This window comes from Rasamsonia emersonii (assembly GCF_000968595.1).
Source record: "Rasamsonia emersonii CBS 393.64 chromosome Unknown ctg1118621759678, whole genome shotgun sequence".
In the NCBI taxonomy this organism is placed as follows: Eukaryota; Fungi; Ascomycota; class Eurotiomycetes; order Eurotiales; family Trichocomaceae; genus Rasamsonia; species Rasamsonia emersonii.
The window spans coordinates 43,920-60,545 of record NW_013563338.1 but is presented as its reverse complement, the minus strand read 5'-3'; the positions used below and the strand labels follow the sequence as shown (position 1 = coordinate 60,545).

Here is a 16,626-nt window from a genome sequence, read left to right as displayed (position 1 = left end):
TGACTATATGTGCGGTGTGGTGATGATGTGTTTTTGTTTTTGGAGTTTATTGGGTTTGAATGGATTTTTCTTTATTCAGCTACTTCGTTTCAGGTCTCTCTTGCGGTCTATTTCCGAAGTACGACTGTATTTGAAACATCGTAAGGTCTGAGTTTGGCATCGACGTCACCACATCAAGCCCAATGCTCGAGAAGGAAGGTCAGTAGCGAAGAGAAACTCCGAACAGCAATGCCGTAGGGATAAGCCTTTTTTTGCCTTTCCCCCTCCAGGTTTAACCGCTCTCCGATCTTGGTTTCCGTCGCCACTGTCGATCGCTGCTCGTATCGTCCGTCTTAGCGCAGCCACGCGGTTGAATGTCTTGTCCAGAGATCCACCGACCCCCACACGACGGAGTATTTTGCTCGCGGGGTTGAGCCCTCGATACTTTCCCCGCAAGGATGCTGGCTGACTGCATTGCGACCTGAGTTGAGACCAGTTGCTATGGTATGTCGAGCTGCAGTTGCTTGTCAGAATAAAAAGCGGCGTGCTGATTTTTAACTGGCTTTTTATATCTCTAGTTATGGTCATTTGGGTTTCTCCGGAGCACAGATACAGATATCTCCGTCATCCTTCTCAAGAGTCATCCAAGCTCGGATTTGTGCCGATGATGTGGGGTAATAGGCCTCATAGTCCGTCGAGGCACGGAGAAAAAATAAATCAGGATATCCATGGATATTCCGTGCGCCTGCAGATGAGGTGCAGTGATGTCAATGCGCCGTCTGCATCCATCCGGTATGGAATGCGACCTTTTCTTCTCAGTGCTCACCAAGTACATGTATAAATAGGCCGCCAATATAGCCTTTCCTACGACCCCGGATATGGAACCATACTGCGGTCTGGGGTCCTTCGCGAGTGATTGCAGTCCCTCGTCTCCATGCGTCTCCATCCGTTGTTTTCAGTCTCGACCCTGGCAGCAGTGGCAGCTGCACAGGTGGACTATTCTCAATATGTGAACGCCTTCATGGGATCTGAAGGTCCCACTCCAGGGCAAGGCTATGGAGGAGGCGACATCTTCGTCGGCGGCGCGCGTCCTTTCGGCGTCGTCAAGTTCGGCATCGACACCACTGCGGCGAATTGGAGCATTGCGGTCCTGAATGGGGGCTGGACTCCGGACGGGAATGTGACTGCAATAAGTGAGTTTGCTGTATGCATGCAATCAGAGCATAAAGAAGTCTTCGTTGACAATTATTTCTGTCCAGGCATGATGCACGAGAGCGGCACTGGCGGCGCCCCCAAATACGGCATAATTCCGCAGATGCCTCTCACGTCCGTCGATCCCCCGGTCAATATCCTCGACAATCTCACTTACAGCCAGCCTCGAGTACGTTCTAGTGCAGCTTGCTTTTACGTGTCCAGTAATTTAGAGCTGACGAGAATAGGTGGGCAATGACACCGCTACCGTGGGCTACTTCAAGACATCCTTGCAGAACGGTGTGACCGCTGAACTTTCCGCTTCGCAACATGCCGGGATAGTGCAGTACTCGTTCCCAAGCGGTGAGAAGCACATCCTCGTTGATGTCTCTCATGTAAGTGCGTCGTGTAGGAGTCATACCAGGCCAGCCGCTTATCAGAGCACCAGTATCTTCCGGGCAACCCCGGCGATCCAAGCCCCCAGTTTTACGTTGGAGGGGAGATCGAGATTGGGAGTGATGGCAAGTCATATCAAGGATATGGCACCTACATTGGCGGATGGAACAATGGTTTGTCGATCGACATTCTTCTTAAGAGGAATTGGGCTGAGAGGAGAATTAGGCGCTCCGTACACCGTGTACTTCTATGCAGAGTTTTCCGAAGCTCCCAGCATAGCGCAGACGTTCTCCGGAGTGAACACTGACCCTATGCCTCGGTATCAGAACCTGGCAAACGGTGGAATTAGCGAGCCCGTGTTCGGCAACCAGACGAAAGTGACATCGGGGCCGATGAACCACCGCGTGGGGGCGTTGTTCAGCTGGAACGACGGCCCAGCGTCTCAGATCGTCTCGAGGATAGGGATCTCTTTCATCTCGACCGACAAAGCTCGCTCGTACATCGACTCCGAAATCCCGTCGTGGAACCTGAACGACACCGTGGCTGACGCGGTCCAGGAATGGAACCGGGACGTGTTCAGCAAGATCCAGGTTCCGATTGACGGCTCGGCGAACGTCACCAACCTACGACTCCTCTACAGCTCGCTGTATTTCATGCACCTGATGCCCTCGAACCGTACTGGGGAAAATCCTCTCTGGGACTCAGGCGAGCCATTCTGGGACGACTTCTACACTCTGTGTGAGTTTCGGTCTTTTTCCCAGTGACGAAGCAGGTGACTGACACTTTTTGCAGGGGACATCTTCCGCTGCACCGTCAGTTTCTATCACATCCTGCAGCCGGAGTACTATGAGTCGATGATCCGGGGTCTCATTGACATATACAGGTGAGCAACGACGCTGTGACTGTGGAAGAATACATGCAGTGAGACTTACAATAACCCACTCTTAGATACCAAGGCTTCTTACCGGATGGACGATCTGGCAACTGGAATGGATTAGTGCAGGGAGGCTCGAACGCGGACAACGTCCTCGCCGACGCCTATGTCAAAGGGCTGCGGGGGGCCATCAACTGGACCGACGGCTACGCAGCGATGGTGAAGGACGCCGAGGTGGTGCCGTACAACACTTACGACCCCACAGACTACTCGGCCAGCACGAAGGAAGGAAGAGGTGCTCTGGCCGACTGGCTGGAGCTGGGCTACGTCTCGCAAGACCGCAACACGCGCTGCATCTCGCGAACCGTGGAATACAGTCTCAACGACTTCGCGCTGAGCCAGGTCGCTGCAGGAGAGAGCCCTGGCGATCAGCAGAAGTACCTGAAGCGATCGGCCGGCTGGCAGCTGATCTGGAACCACAACCAGACCAGCCTGAACTTTACCGGTTTCCTTGCGCCGAGATTCTCCAATGGTACGTTCAACACGAGCGGTTACGATCCGTTGTACTGCGGCGAATGCGAGTGGCATGCCATTTCCTACGAGGCCGTTCCATGGGGTGAGTACAGCGTCTCTGTTCTGTCCTTTAATCTGCGTCTCTGCTGAGCTCCATCTGACCTAACAACAACAGAATATTCCTTCACCGTGCCACATGATATGGAAACCCTGATTGACTTCATGGGTGGCCCAAGCACTTTCGAGTCGCGATTAGACCTGATGGTAGGCATTTGTTTCTTTATCTTTGTCTATAGTTCTATCCAGAAAGGAAGAGGAGCTGACACTGCAGCAGTTCAAACCAGGCGTGGCCGTTCAAAATCTCGGAGCTAATGGTGCGGGCATCACAACCTTGATGAACATCGGGTAAGCAAGCCTGTACTCTCCCTCCAGACGACACTGCAGCATGACTGAGAAGATGATGATCCAGAAACGAGCCCGATTTCATGACGCCCTACCTCTACAACTACATCAACAAGCAGGCCAAGAGCGTGCAGCAGACAAGAAGCCTTACTAACCAATAGTAAGCTCTGTCCTCACTCCTAATAGGATCAAAATTGAGAGAGACCTGCCCTTAGACTAACGAAAAAGCAGCTACAAAGACGCCCCCTACGGCATCCCCGGGAACAGCGACGCCGGCGCCATGAACTCGTGGCTCCTGTGGCAGCTCGTCGGCTTGTACCCGGTCGTGACGCAGCCCGTCTACCTGCTGGGCTCGCCGTGGTTCCCGGACCTGAACATGACCGTCAACGGCAACAAGACGCTGCGCATCACCGCGACGGGGCTGGACAAGGGGTACTACGTGCAGAGCGTCAAGGTCAACGGCCAGCCCTGGACGAAGAACTGGCTTACGCACGATGACGTTATGGTGGACGGCGGCACGATCGAGTTTGAGCTCGGCCCCGAGATGAAGTTCTGGGAGACCGGCGAGGTTCCGCCTTCGCCGGGCCATTATACCCTCTGAATGGATTGGAAGGGATATACTGTATGCATGTACATACGTACATGCAGAACGCAGTAGTTGCATAGGGGGCATGAAATTAATTGGAGGACTAGTATTATCTCCCCTAACTATGCAGTTATGTTGGAATATCACATGTGGTATGTCTATACAAACGGGTGAAATTCGTAGGGACTGGTCGTTCCTTTTATCTGTCATAATTCATTTGAATCATTGCGTAAATTCATTTGAGCTTAATCATTAGCAGCCGATTCCTTTCCTTCCTCAGTAGGCCTGTGAATTAAACTCCTTTGGATATCCCCTGAGAAAATCATTGTTGATGCGTCATGTTAAAATCGCAAGCTCCACGACTGGCCCTGATAACGCCCTCCTGCCTCTTACGAGGTAGTAGCAAGTTGGCATATACCATACTCCTACACCATACTCTACTAATTCGATATGCAGCGTACTCTGTATACACTAGATCAGCTGTCAAAAGTGGAGATTCCCCGCAAGCTCCAAAACAAGGCAATTCGAACCAATCATATCTCGCTGTGGCGGCGGAATTGTCCGCGCCGGAATTCGGAATCGCGTTCCGAGATCTGCGATCGCCATTTCCGATTCCGAAGAACAACTGCCTGCAATCTCACAAGATACGGGACAGTAACCATGATGATTGCCAGATAAGAAGAGATTTCCAGTATCTCTTATTCTTCTTAACCGCAGTTACCCCGACGGGTGATCCCCCAGGGAGAAGCCCATCCAGCACTGGTGGCAATTACGTATTTGTATCCAGCGCACCACCAGCGATCTGAAACAGGAGATGGGAGGATCTGTCCAAGATGCGTCATCCACTGGAGATTTTGTCGGTGGACGAAGCCAACGTCGCCAGAGATGTCATCCGCGCCTCTTATCCCGGCAAGGTCATCTTCTTCCGCCAGATCTTTCTCCAGGAACCGCCCAAGGCAGAGCTCACCAAGTTTCTGGCGCTGGAGCACTCCGGAACACTCAGCCAGACCAGCCCCCGTCCAGCGCGTCTGGCCAAGTGTCAGTACGATGTCATTGGCTCTGACAAAGTCCCTGCGTATCACGAATCGCTCGTGGACGTTGAAAAGAGGCAGCGCGTGCACCACCTCGTCGTTGGGAAACATCACCATGCTAGTTTGACACTGTAAGCACAGTGAAATTTTATTTTTTTGTTTTTTGTACTTACCAAGTCTCTATAAGAGCAGAGTTCGACATCCTTATTGAGGTCTGCAAAACTTCGCCCAAATTCCAGGAAGCTCTCGCCGAGTTCAAGCTCCCAGATGGATTTGAAATCGTCATCGATCCGTGGCCGTATGGCGGCTTGGATCGGGAGGACGAGGATCGACGTTACTTTCAAGGACTGGTCTTTGCGCAAGACACACGGTCCAAGAACCCAGACTCCAACTTTTACGCATACCCGTTGCCCATCATCCCCGTCATGGATGTGCATAAGCGCGAGATTATCCGGGTCGATAGACCAGCAACCGGTGGGAAAGGTGATGGCCTGACGGACCAGACTTTCCCTGAAGACATCATCGGTCATTGCAAGCCGGGTGAATATATCCCCGAACTGTTGGAGAAACCCACGAGGAAGGACCTGAAGCCACTCAATGTTCTCCAGCCGGAAGGTCCGTCGTTTCGAGTCACGGATGAGTCTCTGGTGGAATGGCAGAAGTGGCGATTCAGGGTTGGGTTCAACTCTCGCGAAGGTGCAACCATTCATGATGTCTGGTACGATGGGCGAAGTGTGCTTTACCGGCTCAGTATCAGCGAGATGGTGGGTAATTCACATGAGGAGATATACAGTGTGGATAAGCCAGCTGAAGCTGACTTTTTTGAATAGACGGTTCCTTATGCGGACCCGAGGCCACCGTACCATCGCAAGCAGGCTTTTGATTTTGGTGATGGTGGTGCCGGTAATTGCGCGAACAACCTATCCCTGGGTTGTGATTGCTTGGGTGTCATTAAGGTTAGATTCATGCGTGTGTGAATTATGGAAGAGAGATGTGTCTGATGGGGGTTTCTGGCAACAGTACTTCGATGGTGTTGTCACGGAGAGCGATGGGACGGCCAAGGTGTCGCCAAACGTGATCTGTCTTCATGAACAGGACAATGGCATCGGCTGGAAGCACACGAATTGGAGAACGGGACGTGCCGTGGTTGTGCGGAACAGGGAGCTTGTGGTGCAGTTCATCGTCACGCTGGCCAACTACGAGTATGTTTTCGCCTACAGGTTCGACCAGGCCGGCTGCATCACCGTCGAAACCAGAGCGACTGGCATTCTCAGTGTGGTAAGCATTGATCCGGGCAAGCGAAGTGACTATGGAAATGTTGTGAGCAGCGGGGTGCTGGCCCAGAATCACCAGCACCTCTTCTGCGTGCGAATCGACCCTGCCATCGACGGCCACGAGAATACGGTATACCTGGAGGAGTCGCACCCGGTGAGGATGAACCAGGCCACCAACCCAGCTGGTAATCTGTACGAAGTCCGAAACACTGCCGTGCAGCGGTCCAGCTGGTTAGACGCCGCTCCGGAGCTCAATCGGGTCATCAAGATGGTGAATCCCAACAAGATCAACCCCATCAGCGGAAACCCGGTGGGCTATAAATTCACGCCCCTCGCAACACAGCTTCTCCTGGCGGACCCGGAGTCGACTCAGGCTCGGCGAGCCCAGTTCGCGCAACATCACGTGTGGGTGACGAAATACCACGATGGTGAACTCTACGCTGGTGGTCGATATACGCTCCAGAGCCAGAGCGAGGTCGATGGGGTGTCTGACGCGGTCAAACGGGGCGATCTGGTCCAGAACGAAGACATTGTCGTCTGGAGTGTGTTTGGCATCACCCACAATCCCCGGATTGAAGATTGGCCCGTGATGTAAGTTGAATTCGCCGCATTTGCTCTTTCCTTCTTGGAAACCACTGAGCTAACTGCAATCGCTATCAGGCCAGTTGAGACATATCAAATCACGATCCGTCCTGTGGATTTCTTCCAGGAGAATCCGTCTATCGATGTGCCGTCGAATAAGAACCTGTGCTCGACACTGGTTACTTCAGAATGCTGTACTAAGCCTAACATGTGACTCACTTCAAGGAACGGGTGAATTGTGTCATAGTTTCATCGTTTTTGCGATGACCATCGAGGATGTTGAGGCTGTGAGAGTATACAATAGAATAGTATCTGGAGCGGGTAGAAATCCGGCCTCTTCTTGAATGATAAACAAATTGACCAAGCACAAGCGTTGCATGTTGTATACAAGTGGCATTATTGCATTAGACCAACAGGAAGTTGTTACCGGTGTTGTCGTCGCTACGTCAGGCCGGACATTATCGAGATTAATAACGATCTGCTGAAATGTTTTTTACTGGTGTGTTACCGACAACATCACTGGAGCATTTGCATCGTTACTTGCCACAGATTGTTAACTGGCGTAGGTTAGAATGGAGATATTTGCCCCGCTAATTATTGGGTGAGCTCAAGGCAGCATTGTTCACCTGAAGCATGGTGCCAAGAGAATGACCTTTTATATTGATACTGACTGACAGTACACTGTATACATACAAGTAAATGCATATCTGTGCATGGCCAAAGACAAATTCTCTTCTTAACCTGATTTCTGTAGGTACAGGGTAGTGGATCAGAGAATGGAGTGACCATACAGTCCAAGAATGGACCTTTCATACAGCCCATCAGCAAAGATCCCTCGTCTCACGACAGGTAGGTAAGCTTTTAGTAGCTACATGTAGCTGAAAAAAAAATTAGGTAGTCTTTAAACCTAATACACGATAACATTGATTTAACTCCTAGAAAAGAAAAGATTTTTTAAATCATTTTATTTATAAATTATAGAGGGAGGACTTATTATAAGGGTATATTACTAATAACAAATATGGTTATTAGTACCTAAGTAGCTTTATATATATATTTTGCTCTGTTCAACTGGCTTAAAAATATCTTATACCTGGTCTATATAAGGGACTTTTGGCTCCCATGGGTCTACCTCCTATGTTGAGTTTTCATCTTTCAGCCAGATATGGCAGCTTTAAGAAGTAAATTTTTTCTTTTCGCTGTTAAAGTTTCTCTCGCTATATTAAGAAACACGTTTTCTTGGACATCTGCAGAGCCCGCCAAAAGGTAAGCCCGAGAACAGACGACGTCGCTTTCTCATCGTAACTCCTGAAAGCAACAGGATTTCATCGGAGAAGGCCGATGACTAGGGTCGGATGTTTTCCTTCTTGACCTTCTTGTAGCCACTCTCCTTCCTAGAGGCTCCCTTGCGCTTCTTCTCACTTTTATCCTTATTCTCTGTGGCATGTTCAACCAACTGCTGTACACGAGGCGCCATTCCACTAGGGTTACCAAGTAGGGTTACCAAGAAGCCAGCGATAGAAAAGTTCAAAAGGCGTCACTTCGTTCGTCTCAAAGCTGTACAGATTGCTGCAGGCAACAACAAGCTTAGTATCATTGAGGAGATGAGCATGCAGAATCCGTCCGTGTTGGGGCACCGTAAACGATAACATCAAAACCTATTTTTTCTGTCAGCATGTATAGCGACTTAGATAAGTCTTACGAAAAGACTTACTGGCTGTTCCTGATGTTCATTGAACAATCGTTGAGCAAAACGAATCTCCATCGCCTTGAGAATATATGCTAACTCATGACGTCTAAGAGTATTGTTCTGAGCTTTGTCCTTTGTATGATGTTCCACAATCATAGTAATATGTGGAAAGCGCTTATCCTGGACCTCAAATACCATTCTTAATGGATGATCATAATTTTTGAATCCCTTGGGTCCCACGTAAACATCTGCGAGCGGGTTTTCATCACCACTAAGGGAAGAAAGAAAAGCTGCATCAGAATCTATAATTAAGTCAAGAAATGGATTCTACTTACGAAACATAAGACCAATCTGTCAGGTGGGCAAGAGCATAAGCGCCCTTTGGCATATTCACCCGGGGGATGTGGTTGATATGGTTTCCAAGAATCATGACAATTCGCTGCACACATGCTTGGGGCTCCCAGGCAATCCTTTCTCTCAGACTAGAGGTAGAGGTCACACGGCAAGCAACCTCAGCATCATAGTCTCTGAGTTTGAGAATATCTGGATCCTCTTTCTCAATTGCCTCTAAATCTGAAGGGTCGATAGGATGCTGCATAAGGGTCTGGGTCGTCAAGGGCTGGAAATAACTAGCAGATTCATTCTCTAGGTGGGTGGTAAGTCGGTACACCTTCAAAGCCAAGTTTGGCAAGGACAATTTCGAGGCGCGGACAGATGGGGTTCTTCGTATTTTGGGCGAGCCCGAAAGGGTATGTGCACTTGTGGAGTGCAAAGCTGCAAAAAGGGGTCAGGCATTGCCCGAAGTTCAGTTCCAGGAGGCCGCTCAAATTGTTGGGTGGCTATTGCAAAAGCATCATCCTGGTGCGGCGGAAACTGGGCGGTATGTTTACTCGTCAAATTCCTCCTTTCAAGACCTTTTTATTAATACGAATATAACCTTCCAGGATCTTCTTGGTCTCCCAGGAGCGTAACGAAATATACCTGACCCTCTCAACGCTCGATCGACACTACCGCAAATACTTGGCCAATGGGGCCAGAACTGAACGCTTTCTTGAATTGCACCAATATGGGCCATGGAGAATAGATAACGCAGATCACATGGAGGATCTTGCTGGGATAATCCTTGCGTTTGTCCTCAGGGTGGGCGATGGCCGAGAGCCTCTGAGTTGATCACTCGATGGGCGATTCCCATGCAGATGAAACGGACAATTCCAAACTCGTCAATGGAATGCTGACGTCGATCACGATGACGCTTCTTCTCCAATGTGAAGAGGCTTCTGCCCGACCAATCCCCTCTTGGCTCTCAATGAACGGGATGTCAGAGGCTTGTTGACATTTACGAGGAGGCAGTCGGAATCATGTACCCTCTCGTGGATCTCGACAGCAACCGCAGGTTCACTGTCGACTACTACGGTGACAAGACCGGCCCATCTGCCGGCGCTTTGGCTTCCAGCAGGCCTAACAGTGAAGAATAAGACTGGTGGTTATTTGCGCGCGACATGGAGGTCTTGAAGATCATTCTTGCTATCGCTCTCTTAGCCGAATCGCACGGCCAGAGTGAGGCGGAAGCCTGCCTGGCGGCAGTGTCGAAGACACCTTTGCAGGAAGACTTAAAATCCCCGAAGTCGACATGAAAGAGTGGATTTTCATCTGACGATTGTCTAGTCATTGTATCATACCTACCGTGACGACGACGTGATAGCATGGAGGATGATCGGATTGTGCGCTCTTGCATCGCCGGAATACCTGGCTGAAGACAGGAGGGGTTTTCCCAGGGGGGTTGGAGCGTTCCTGGGCCATCAGGCTGTTTGGTGTATCTACGTCTTGTGATCAGGAGTTTACTTTTAAGACGGGGCTCGACGACGGTTGCATCAAACGATCAGACCATCTTGCCCATGAAATGGTTCTTCCCCGATGAAAGTGTCGGTCAGAAGTCGGATTTATCGTTTGTTTTTTTTTCGCTTTTCAAATGATGAAATCCAACTGCTGGCTTCTAGAGTAAGCTACCTATCTAGACAGAGTACAATGTCTACTACACAAGAATGGCTCTCGGGAAGAGTATGAGTACTTACGACGATTGAATATTCCATAGCTGTAACCTTAAGGGTTCTTTATCAAATCAAATTGCATCAGAACTGAGCCTTAGACGAGCATAATCCAAATTAGGACCATCAGATCATGCTCATTTTACATAACCCAATAGTACTTGGTACTTAGTCTCCAGCTTACTGGTTGTAGGTCGATGTCTCTGTGTGGCCATTAGGACTGGTCCCATAGTCTCTGTGTTCGTGTCTGCTTGCAGGGCCATTCATGTATTTAATAGTATCCTCTACTATATAGGATAGATTTGTGAGATATCAAAGGAGTTCGTCAGACTAGGATATTGTCTAAAATCGGTCCTGACCACGCTAATATGGGGTGTAGATTCAGATAACAGTTTCATTATCGTTCTTCAAACATGTCAAGATGAAATGGTCTCATGTATTTACAGCACAGGGAGTCAGCACCTAGACATAGGGCTTAGGTCTGGGGCTAGGGCTGACATGCACCCGTGCTGTCCATATTGGGATCTCGCTTGCCCACCCAACCTGGGCAGCTTTTCCCACACCATGAGGCTTCTTTTTCTTCATCTTCATCAAGTCACTGCACTCGTATCGTCAAATTTCAAAAACCAAGCTGAAATATATTTTGAAAATCTTCCACTCTCTTGTTTTCTCCATTTATTTCCATTCCCTTATAGCCGCCTGTTGCCATTGCAACCACCACCACTAATCGACATCGAGTTGAATGTCGAAGAAATACAAATACTGAAGGAGACACTGAACCACTTCTGCCACACTAGGATGCAGAGTATATCCGGGTGCTGAAAAGGCGACAGAGCACTTATCCAGGTAGACTACATCCCAGTGATGCCATGAATATCGACTTTAATAGAAAGCATGCTGATTTGGCTCATCACTGGCATAGGAAGGTCATAGGATGGTTACCGTTAACTATCATGCTGTTAATATCATATATCTGTTGCTGATGAGGGTTGGGCTTCCAACCAGAGGTTACTACTTCAGACAAAATTATGGTCATCAAGATATCCACGCACACGGAGGATGAGAATGTGATTCCTCAAACACCATACAAAATTTAAGGTCCCTGACCATCTAGACAGATATACAGATGTGAGATATGAGCTCAAGCAATGGCAGAGGCCAAACTGGGCAGGGATATATCCATACAGCATCTCCAAATACTAGAATGGGATCCTGGCATTGATCTGTATGTGTTCCAAGTACTTTTGAAAAGAATGAGGGCTCTTATGGAAGAGATCTATATATGTCTTAACCATGTTGTTATGCAGGCATTTGGTGCTATTAATATGACATACACAAGTATGTCCTTGAGAGTTACTCCTCAGCTGCGGATGAGGATCGGGTTTTCAAATGAGAGGCTCCTGTCTTGGACGAAGTCATGGGATCATCCGGGGAAGCAGAGGATGACGATGTGATTCCTCTGATGTCGAACCAGATCTGTTGTCTCTGGCCATCCAGGGAGAAATACCTCAGCGCACACTACGAGCTGCTGAGGAATGCAGTTGCCTATGAGAGAGAGAATCCATCGATGACGATTCTCAGGTATGAATCAACGAAAAGGTATGTATTGCTATTGCGAGCTCGCTGGTATATTGCAATGGCTATGTGACTAATCATCTTAGGCCTACATGATTGGCTGCACCTTCATCCCAAGGGGTGTACCTACGAGGCTACTTACAATTATCGACCACATGACCAGGAAGAACATTATATAAGGAATACTCCGGACGGTTGATGAGTGGTTCAATTGCCGTCCTCTCTCTGGCTCATGACCACTTCGAACAATGCATTGTTGCTATGATTGCAGGAAGTTCAACACAACTTGTATGGTATGTCTGCACACAAATGATATACGATTGCTGATTCTGATAATATCTGGGTGAAGGAATAAGAACGGGTCGTCGAGACGGGTGATCGTTCCCAAGCAGCCGTGGAGGCCCACATACACACACACACACATACACACACAAAAAAAAGGAGCAGATTTATAACCTAAGGCAGGGGAATCTGATTCCTGAATGAGGTATCCTTTATCAGCTGTTTCAGGACTTGAGTGAAACAGGTAATTTCACTTCTCAATTATCTTTGTCATTCCGGCCAAGCATCCTACAATCTGCGAAGTATAAAGTTTACAAAAGGCTTTCAATGTTTGAGGACGGTAATGAGGCGTTCAATTAAACTACATGTACTACTAAATGTCATGTCGTTGGAGGCATCTCGATGTTGGATGAACGTGTAGGTATTACATACACTACTACATCCGCGACGCATACAGATCTATAAACACGGATTCCAGGAACATCCACCTCTAGTCAAACCGCAATCTCCACCTCCCGAAACGGGACCAACTTCACCGTCCCTACCAACCCATACGGCTGCGGACCATAGCTGTCCGCATACTGCGACTGCTCCCAGCTCTGCGTGTTGTTGAAGACCAGCAGGCGATTGCGCAGGGTGCTGGCGACCTCGATGCGGACTGCGTTCGTCCCGTTGCGAAGGTAGGGCGTTATGTCGACGACTGGGTCGTCCACGTCGATCGGGGGTGTTTCCTTGCCGTTTATCTGCACGAGCACGGTGTGGAAGATTGGTCGCGGCAGGGAGAGGTATGCCCCTGCTGCTGCTGCTTCCGGAGTCGTCGTAGTCGTCGTGTTTGTCTTCGTCGTTGCTACGACTGGCCAGGTAAAGCTGCTTGTGTACACGCCTATTCCAGACGTGTGCTCCAGTCCGGAAATATTGTACCACGGGACGAGTGCCGACGGAAGCGCCGTGTACGAGTGGTAGGTGTACACTGAGGTGTAATTCTTCGTCGGGTCTGGGTTGGGCTCCCAGTCTTGCACGGTCAGATTCCACGGTCCGAGGGCGATATCACGCGGATGAGCAGAAGTCTTGTTGAACCGGAAGGTCCGGCCGTCGCTGAGGGTGAGTGCATCACCTCTGCTGTCGAGATAGGTCCGTGCAATGAGTTTCTTGCCAGATGCTGAATAGTGCAGGTATGGAACGGTCGTGTTCACGACATGCACCGGCGGAACAGGGACGTTGGCAAAGAATCCTTCCGGAGCGAATGCGAAGATTGTGGACTGATTCGACTTGAGCAACACCCAGAGGTTGAATCGCTCGTTGACGATGGTATAGTTCAGGACGGCCGTGATCTCGCCAGTCCAGGCGTTGAGATGGTATGGAATGACCCTGGTTGTGCTGCGATTGCTGGTCACCCGAATCGAGACCTCTGTCTCATGGTCATTGTAGATATCGGAATTGTACGTCCAGAAGTAGTCGACCCCATTCAGCTCATCCCAGCGATGGACATACAAGATGGGCACTGGGGAGAGATTCTGCGCCGTCGGGACGACTTTGAGATCGTTCAGCAGGATGGAGTGGACCTCTGCTTCCGACGAGGCCGTCTTGACGCTGGGATACCGGAGGAGTTTGGGGATGGACGCCCGCACGAACTCGTCGCAGGACGGGCAGTAATACGGCGTGGTGTCAGGCACGGTGTTCACGAAGATGATGGGGAAGCCCTGTTCCGCATACTCCAGAAACCTGGTCACAGCTTCGACGGTGATATTGGTCGAATTGTCAATGATGAATCCTGAAAAGCCAGGGCCGTCGCGCGCCAGGAGGCCGTCGGTTACAATAGCGTTGTCCTGTTCAAGGTTAGTAGCCATCACATACGTATATACATGCTAAATATTAGATGACTTACCAACGTCAATATCGACGGGCTCACCCCGACGTACGAATACCCCGCCGCCGCCAGGGACGGATGGCCAAAGAGATTCTCCGGGATTCCGTAATGCTTGATGTCGACGTCGATGTACTTATGCCGGTAGATGGCCAGATCAACGCGCGGCACTCCCGTCTGCAGAATCAGCTGCGTCCGCGCAATCCAGTCGCCGAACGGCCTCGAGTACTGCCAGGCCGGCTGGCGAGGACCCCACATCTCGGAATACAGCCATTCGAACGTCGTGAAACCAGGCCATTCGGCGTCCGGACGCCAGCCCGAGTACGGATAGCCATGCAGCACGATGCGGTTCACGCCGCCCGCGTAGCTGATCTTGCAGTCGTTGAGGATAACCGGCCAGGTGATTGCGTATGCCTCGTAGCGGTGCGCCCCCAGCTCCGTCGAGAAGATCTGCTTCTGGCCCAGCAGGGCGCCGCCGGCCATCGCGCGCACGGCGTCGATCACGCCGTCGAAGTAGTTGGATTCTGTCTCGGGGGCGTCGATGTGCGCGGCCGCCGAATTCATATCCCACGGGGGAGCGAGGATGGGCGCCGTGGCATACGGCTGCACGCTGCCCTGGAGATTCCATTTCGCAGACCACTTGGACAGCCCGTCCAGATGGTACGTCTCGTAGAGCTCCTGGAGCGTCTGGCGGTAGTCGTTGCGCAGCTTGGCGCTGATATCCGTGTTGTTGGCGTCCACAAAGCTGAAATAGTAATACGAGTTGGGGAGGGTGCTCGGCGGGACATTGGTCGTGCCGAAATACGCCGGCAGCGCTTTCACAGGCGAGTAGTGGCGAGACTGGTTGAAATAGGCGATGAAGTCGTCCGTCCAGAACAGCGTCGCGCGGAACTCGGCCGAATCCTCCCAGGCATACACCCCCAGTTGACGCAGCAGGTCGCCGTTCTCGCCCGCCATGACATACTGCTCCGTGAACGACGTCCACAGGTCGGTCCCTGCCTGGCTGAAGTGGTCGACCACGTAGGCAAACCAGGACGCCGGGTTGTCCGGGTTGGTGGCGTTGTTGAACGCGCCCTGGGCCGCCAGGTAGCCGGTCCGACGCTGCCAGAAGGAGAACAGGATGTACTCGTTGCCGTCGGCCGGGGCGGTATAGTTCAGCTGGCCGTTGACGACGTGCGGCGTGAGATCGACGACGCTGTCGTAGTCGAGTTGGGTGACTCGGGGGTCTGGCGAGGGGGCTGTGAATGTCAGCAGGATATACTTTGAAACAGCTCTCCTGCATAGAGAAAAGATATTTACGTACTCTTGCTCCTCCGCGCCACAACCGCGGCAACGAACGTGTTCGTATAGTTCACCTCCGGGGGATAGAAATCCGGCTTATTCGCATATCCCGCGTAGGTGTTTGCCGGGGGAGGCAGCGATCCGGAGAACGTCTGGCCCGACGTCAAGTTGACCTGGCCGTAGGCCAGCTCGGTATTCATGCCCTTGGTGTCGGGGTCGAGGATGGGGATGGAAGCGCCCTGCGTCGGCCCCAAGGCGAAGTCGACGGTCAGGTTGAGTCTCTGCGCGGTGGTCAGGATGGTGTTGAACTTCTGATACCATCGTTTTCCGCCGTAGCCGTAGAGGGCTGGGTCGACGACCGCGGGTTCGATGCCATAGTTCTCGAGACAGATGACTTCGGCGCCGTGGAAGCCGTGGGCCTTCATCTGCGCGAGGTCGTCCTTCAGGACGGCATCCTCGATATCGGCGTCGGGCACCCAGTACCGGAAATACGGTCGAGCAAGACCGGATGGATTGCTGAAGTCGCGAGGAACGTCGTATTGGATCCATGGCGGAGGACGCTGGCCGACCCCGGGGGGTTTGGCATGAACACTGCAGAAGAGCAGCAGAGATAGCAGTATCCAACAGAGCATTTTGTCACATTATCTGCTGCGCTGTCTATTATCCGAATTGCACAGCGGAGTTGAGAGAAATATAAGACCCTTCTTTTCTCGTCACAGCAGGCCATTTCGTCGGTCGACTCGCCATTAGCTCAAATTCCGTCATCATGCAATCCATCAGCTAAAGGCATTATTAAAGTAGAGTATTTGTCTAGTGTAATATACAACAAAAACCATATCTCGAAGATTTAGCTAGCCAGCTATCCATCGGAGAAAAACTAACTGCAAGCGCATGCGGCATTCGCAGCCACCATAGCGTCATACCCGCGAGTAATCACGATCACTGCCCAGTGCAGGCAAAGATCAGCAGGCCAGTCGCAACGGCGATAACCGATAAGAGAAGGTTATTATCTAGGCTAGACTAGTCAGGAACGGATTAATAAATCAGTCTGCTGAGGGCGG

At 50.8% G+C, this 16,626-nt stretch overlaps 5 protein-coding genes across 5 annotated transcripts; 3 read left to right on the top strand and 2 right to left on the bottom strand.

Annotated features, from left to right (window-relative positions):
• Nucleotides 1-913: 913 nt before the first annotated feature.
• On the top strand, nt 914-3,956 carry T310_0464 (alpha-mannosidase; the record flags this gene model as incomplete). Its single annotated transcript, XM_013476668.1, has 11 exons — nt 914-1,172; nt 1,239-1,360; nt 1,419-1,565; nt 1,619-1,739; nt 1,792-2,304; nt 2,359-2,449; nt 2,515-3,056; nt 3,129-3,217; nt 3,264-3,358; nt 3,423-3,515; nt 3,587-3,956. 11 exons carry the CDS (start codon nt 914-916, stop codon nt 3,954-3,956), a joined length of 2,442 nt encoding a protein of 813 aa, XP_013332122.1.
• An 818-nt stretch (nt 3,957-4,774) lies between these two features.
• On the top strand, nt 4,775-7,042 carry T310_0463 (Diamine oxidase; the record flags this gene model as incomplete). The annotated part of the gene is made up of 5 exons (XM_013476667.1): nt 4,775-5,103; nt 5,160-5,736; nt 5,803-5,928; nt 5,960-6,837; nt 6,907-7,042. 5 exons carry the CDS (start codon nt 4,775-4,777, stop codon nt 7,040-7,042), a joined length of 2,046 nt encoding a protein of 681 aa, XP_013332121.1.
• A 1,131-nt stretch (nt 7,043-8,173) lies between these two features.
• Nucleotides 8,174-9,116, bottom strand: T310_0462 (uncharacterized protein; the record flags this gene model as incomplete). Its single annotated transcript, XM_013476666.1, has 4 exons — nt 8,174-8,265; nt 8,333-8,486; nt 8,543-8,789; nt 8,854-9,116. The coding sequence occupies 4 exons, from the start codon at nt 9,114-9,116 to the stop codon at nt 8,174-8,176; spliced, it is 756 nt and encodes a 251-aa protein (XP_013332120.1).
• Nucleotides 9,117-11,711: 2,595 nt separating this feature from the next.
• T310_0461 (uncharacterized protein) lies at nt 11,712-12,337 on the top strand (the record flags this gene model as incomplete). The annotated part of the gene is made up of 3 exons (XM_013476665.1): nt 11,712-11,901; nt 12,145-12,162; nt 12,225-12,337. The coding sequence occupies 3 exons, from the start codon at nt 11,712-11,714 to the stop codon at nt 12,335-12,337; spliced, it is 321 nt and encodes a 106-aa protein (XP_013332119.1).
• Nucleotides 12,338-12,914: 577 nt separating this feature from the next.
• Nucleotides 12,915-16,197, bottom strand: T310_0460 (uncharacterized protein; the record flags this gene model as incomplete). The annotated part of the gene is made up of 3 exons (XM_013476664.1): nt 12,915-14,246; nt 14,306-15,522; nt 15,588-16,197. 3 exons carry the CDS (start codon nt 16,195-16,197, stop codon nt 12,915-12,917), a joined length of 3,159 nt encoding a protein of 1,052 aa, XP_013332118.1.
• Nucleotides 16,198-16,626: the final 429 nt, after the last annotated feature.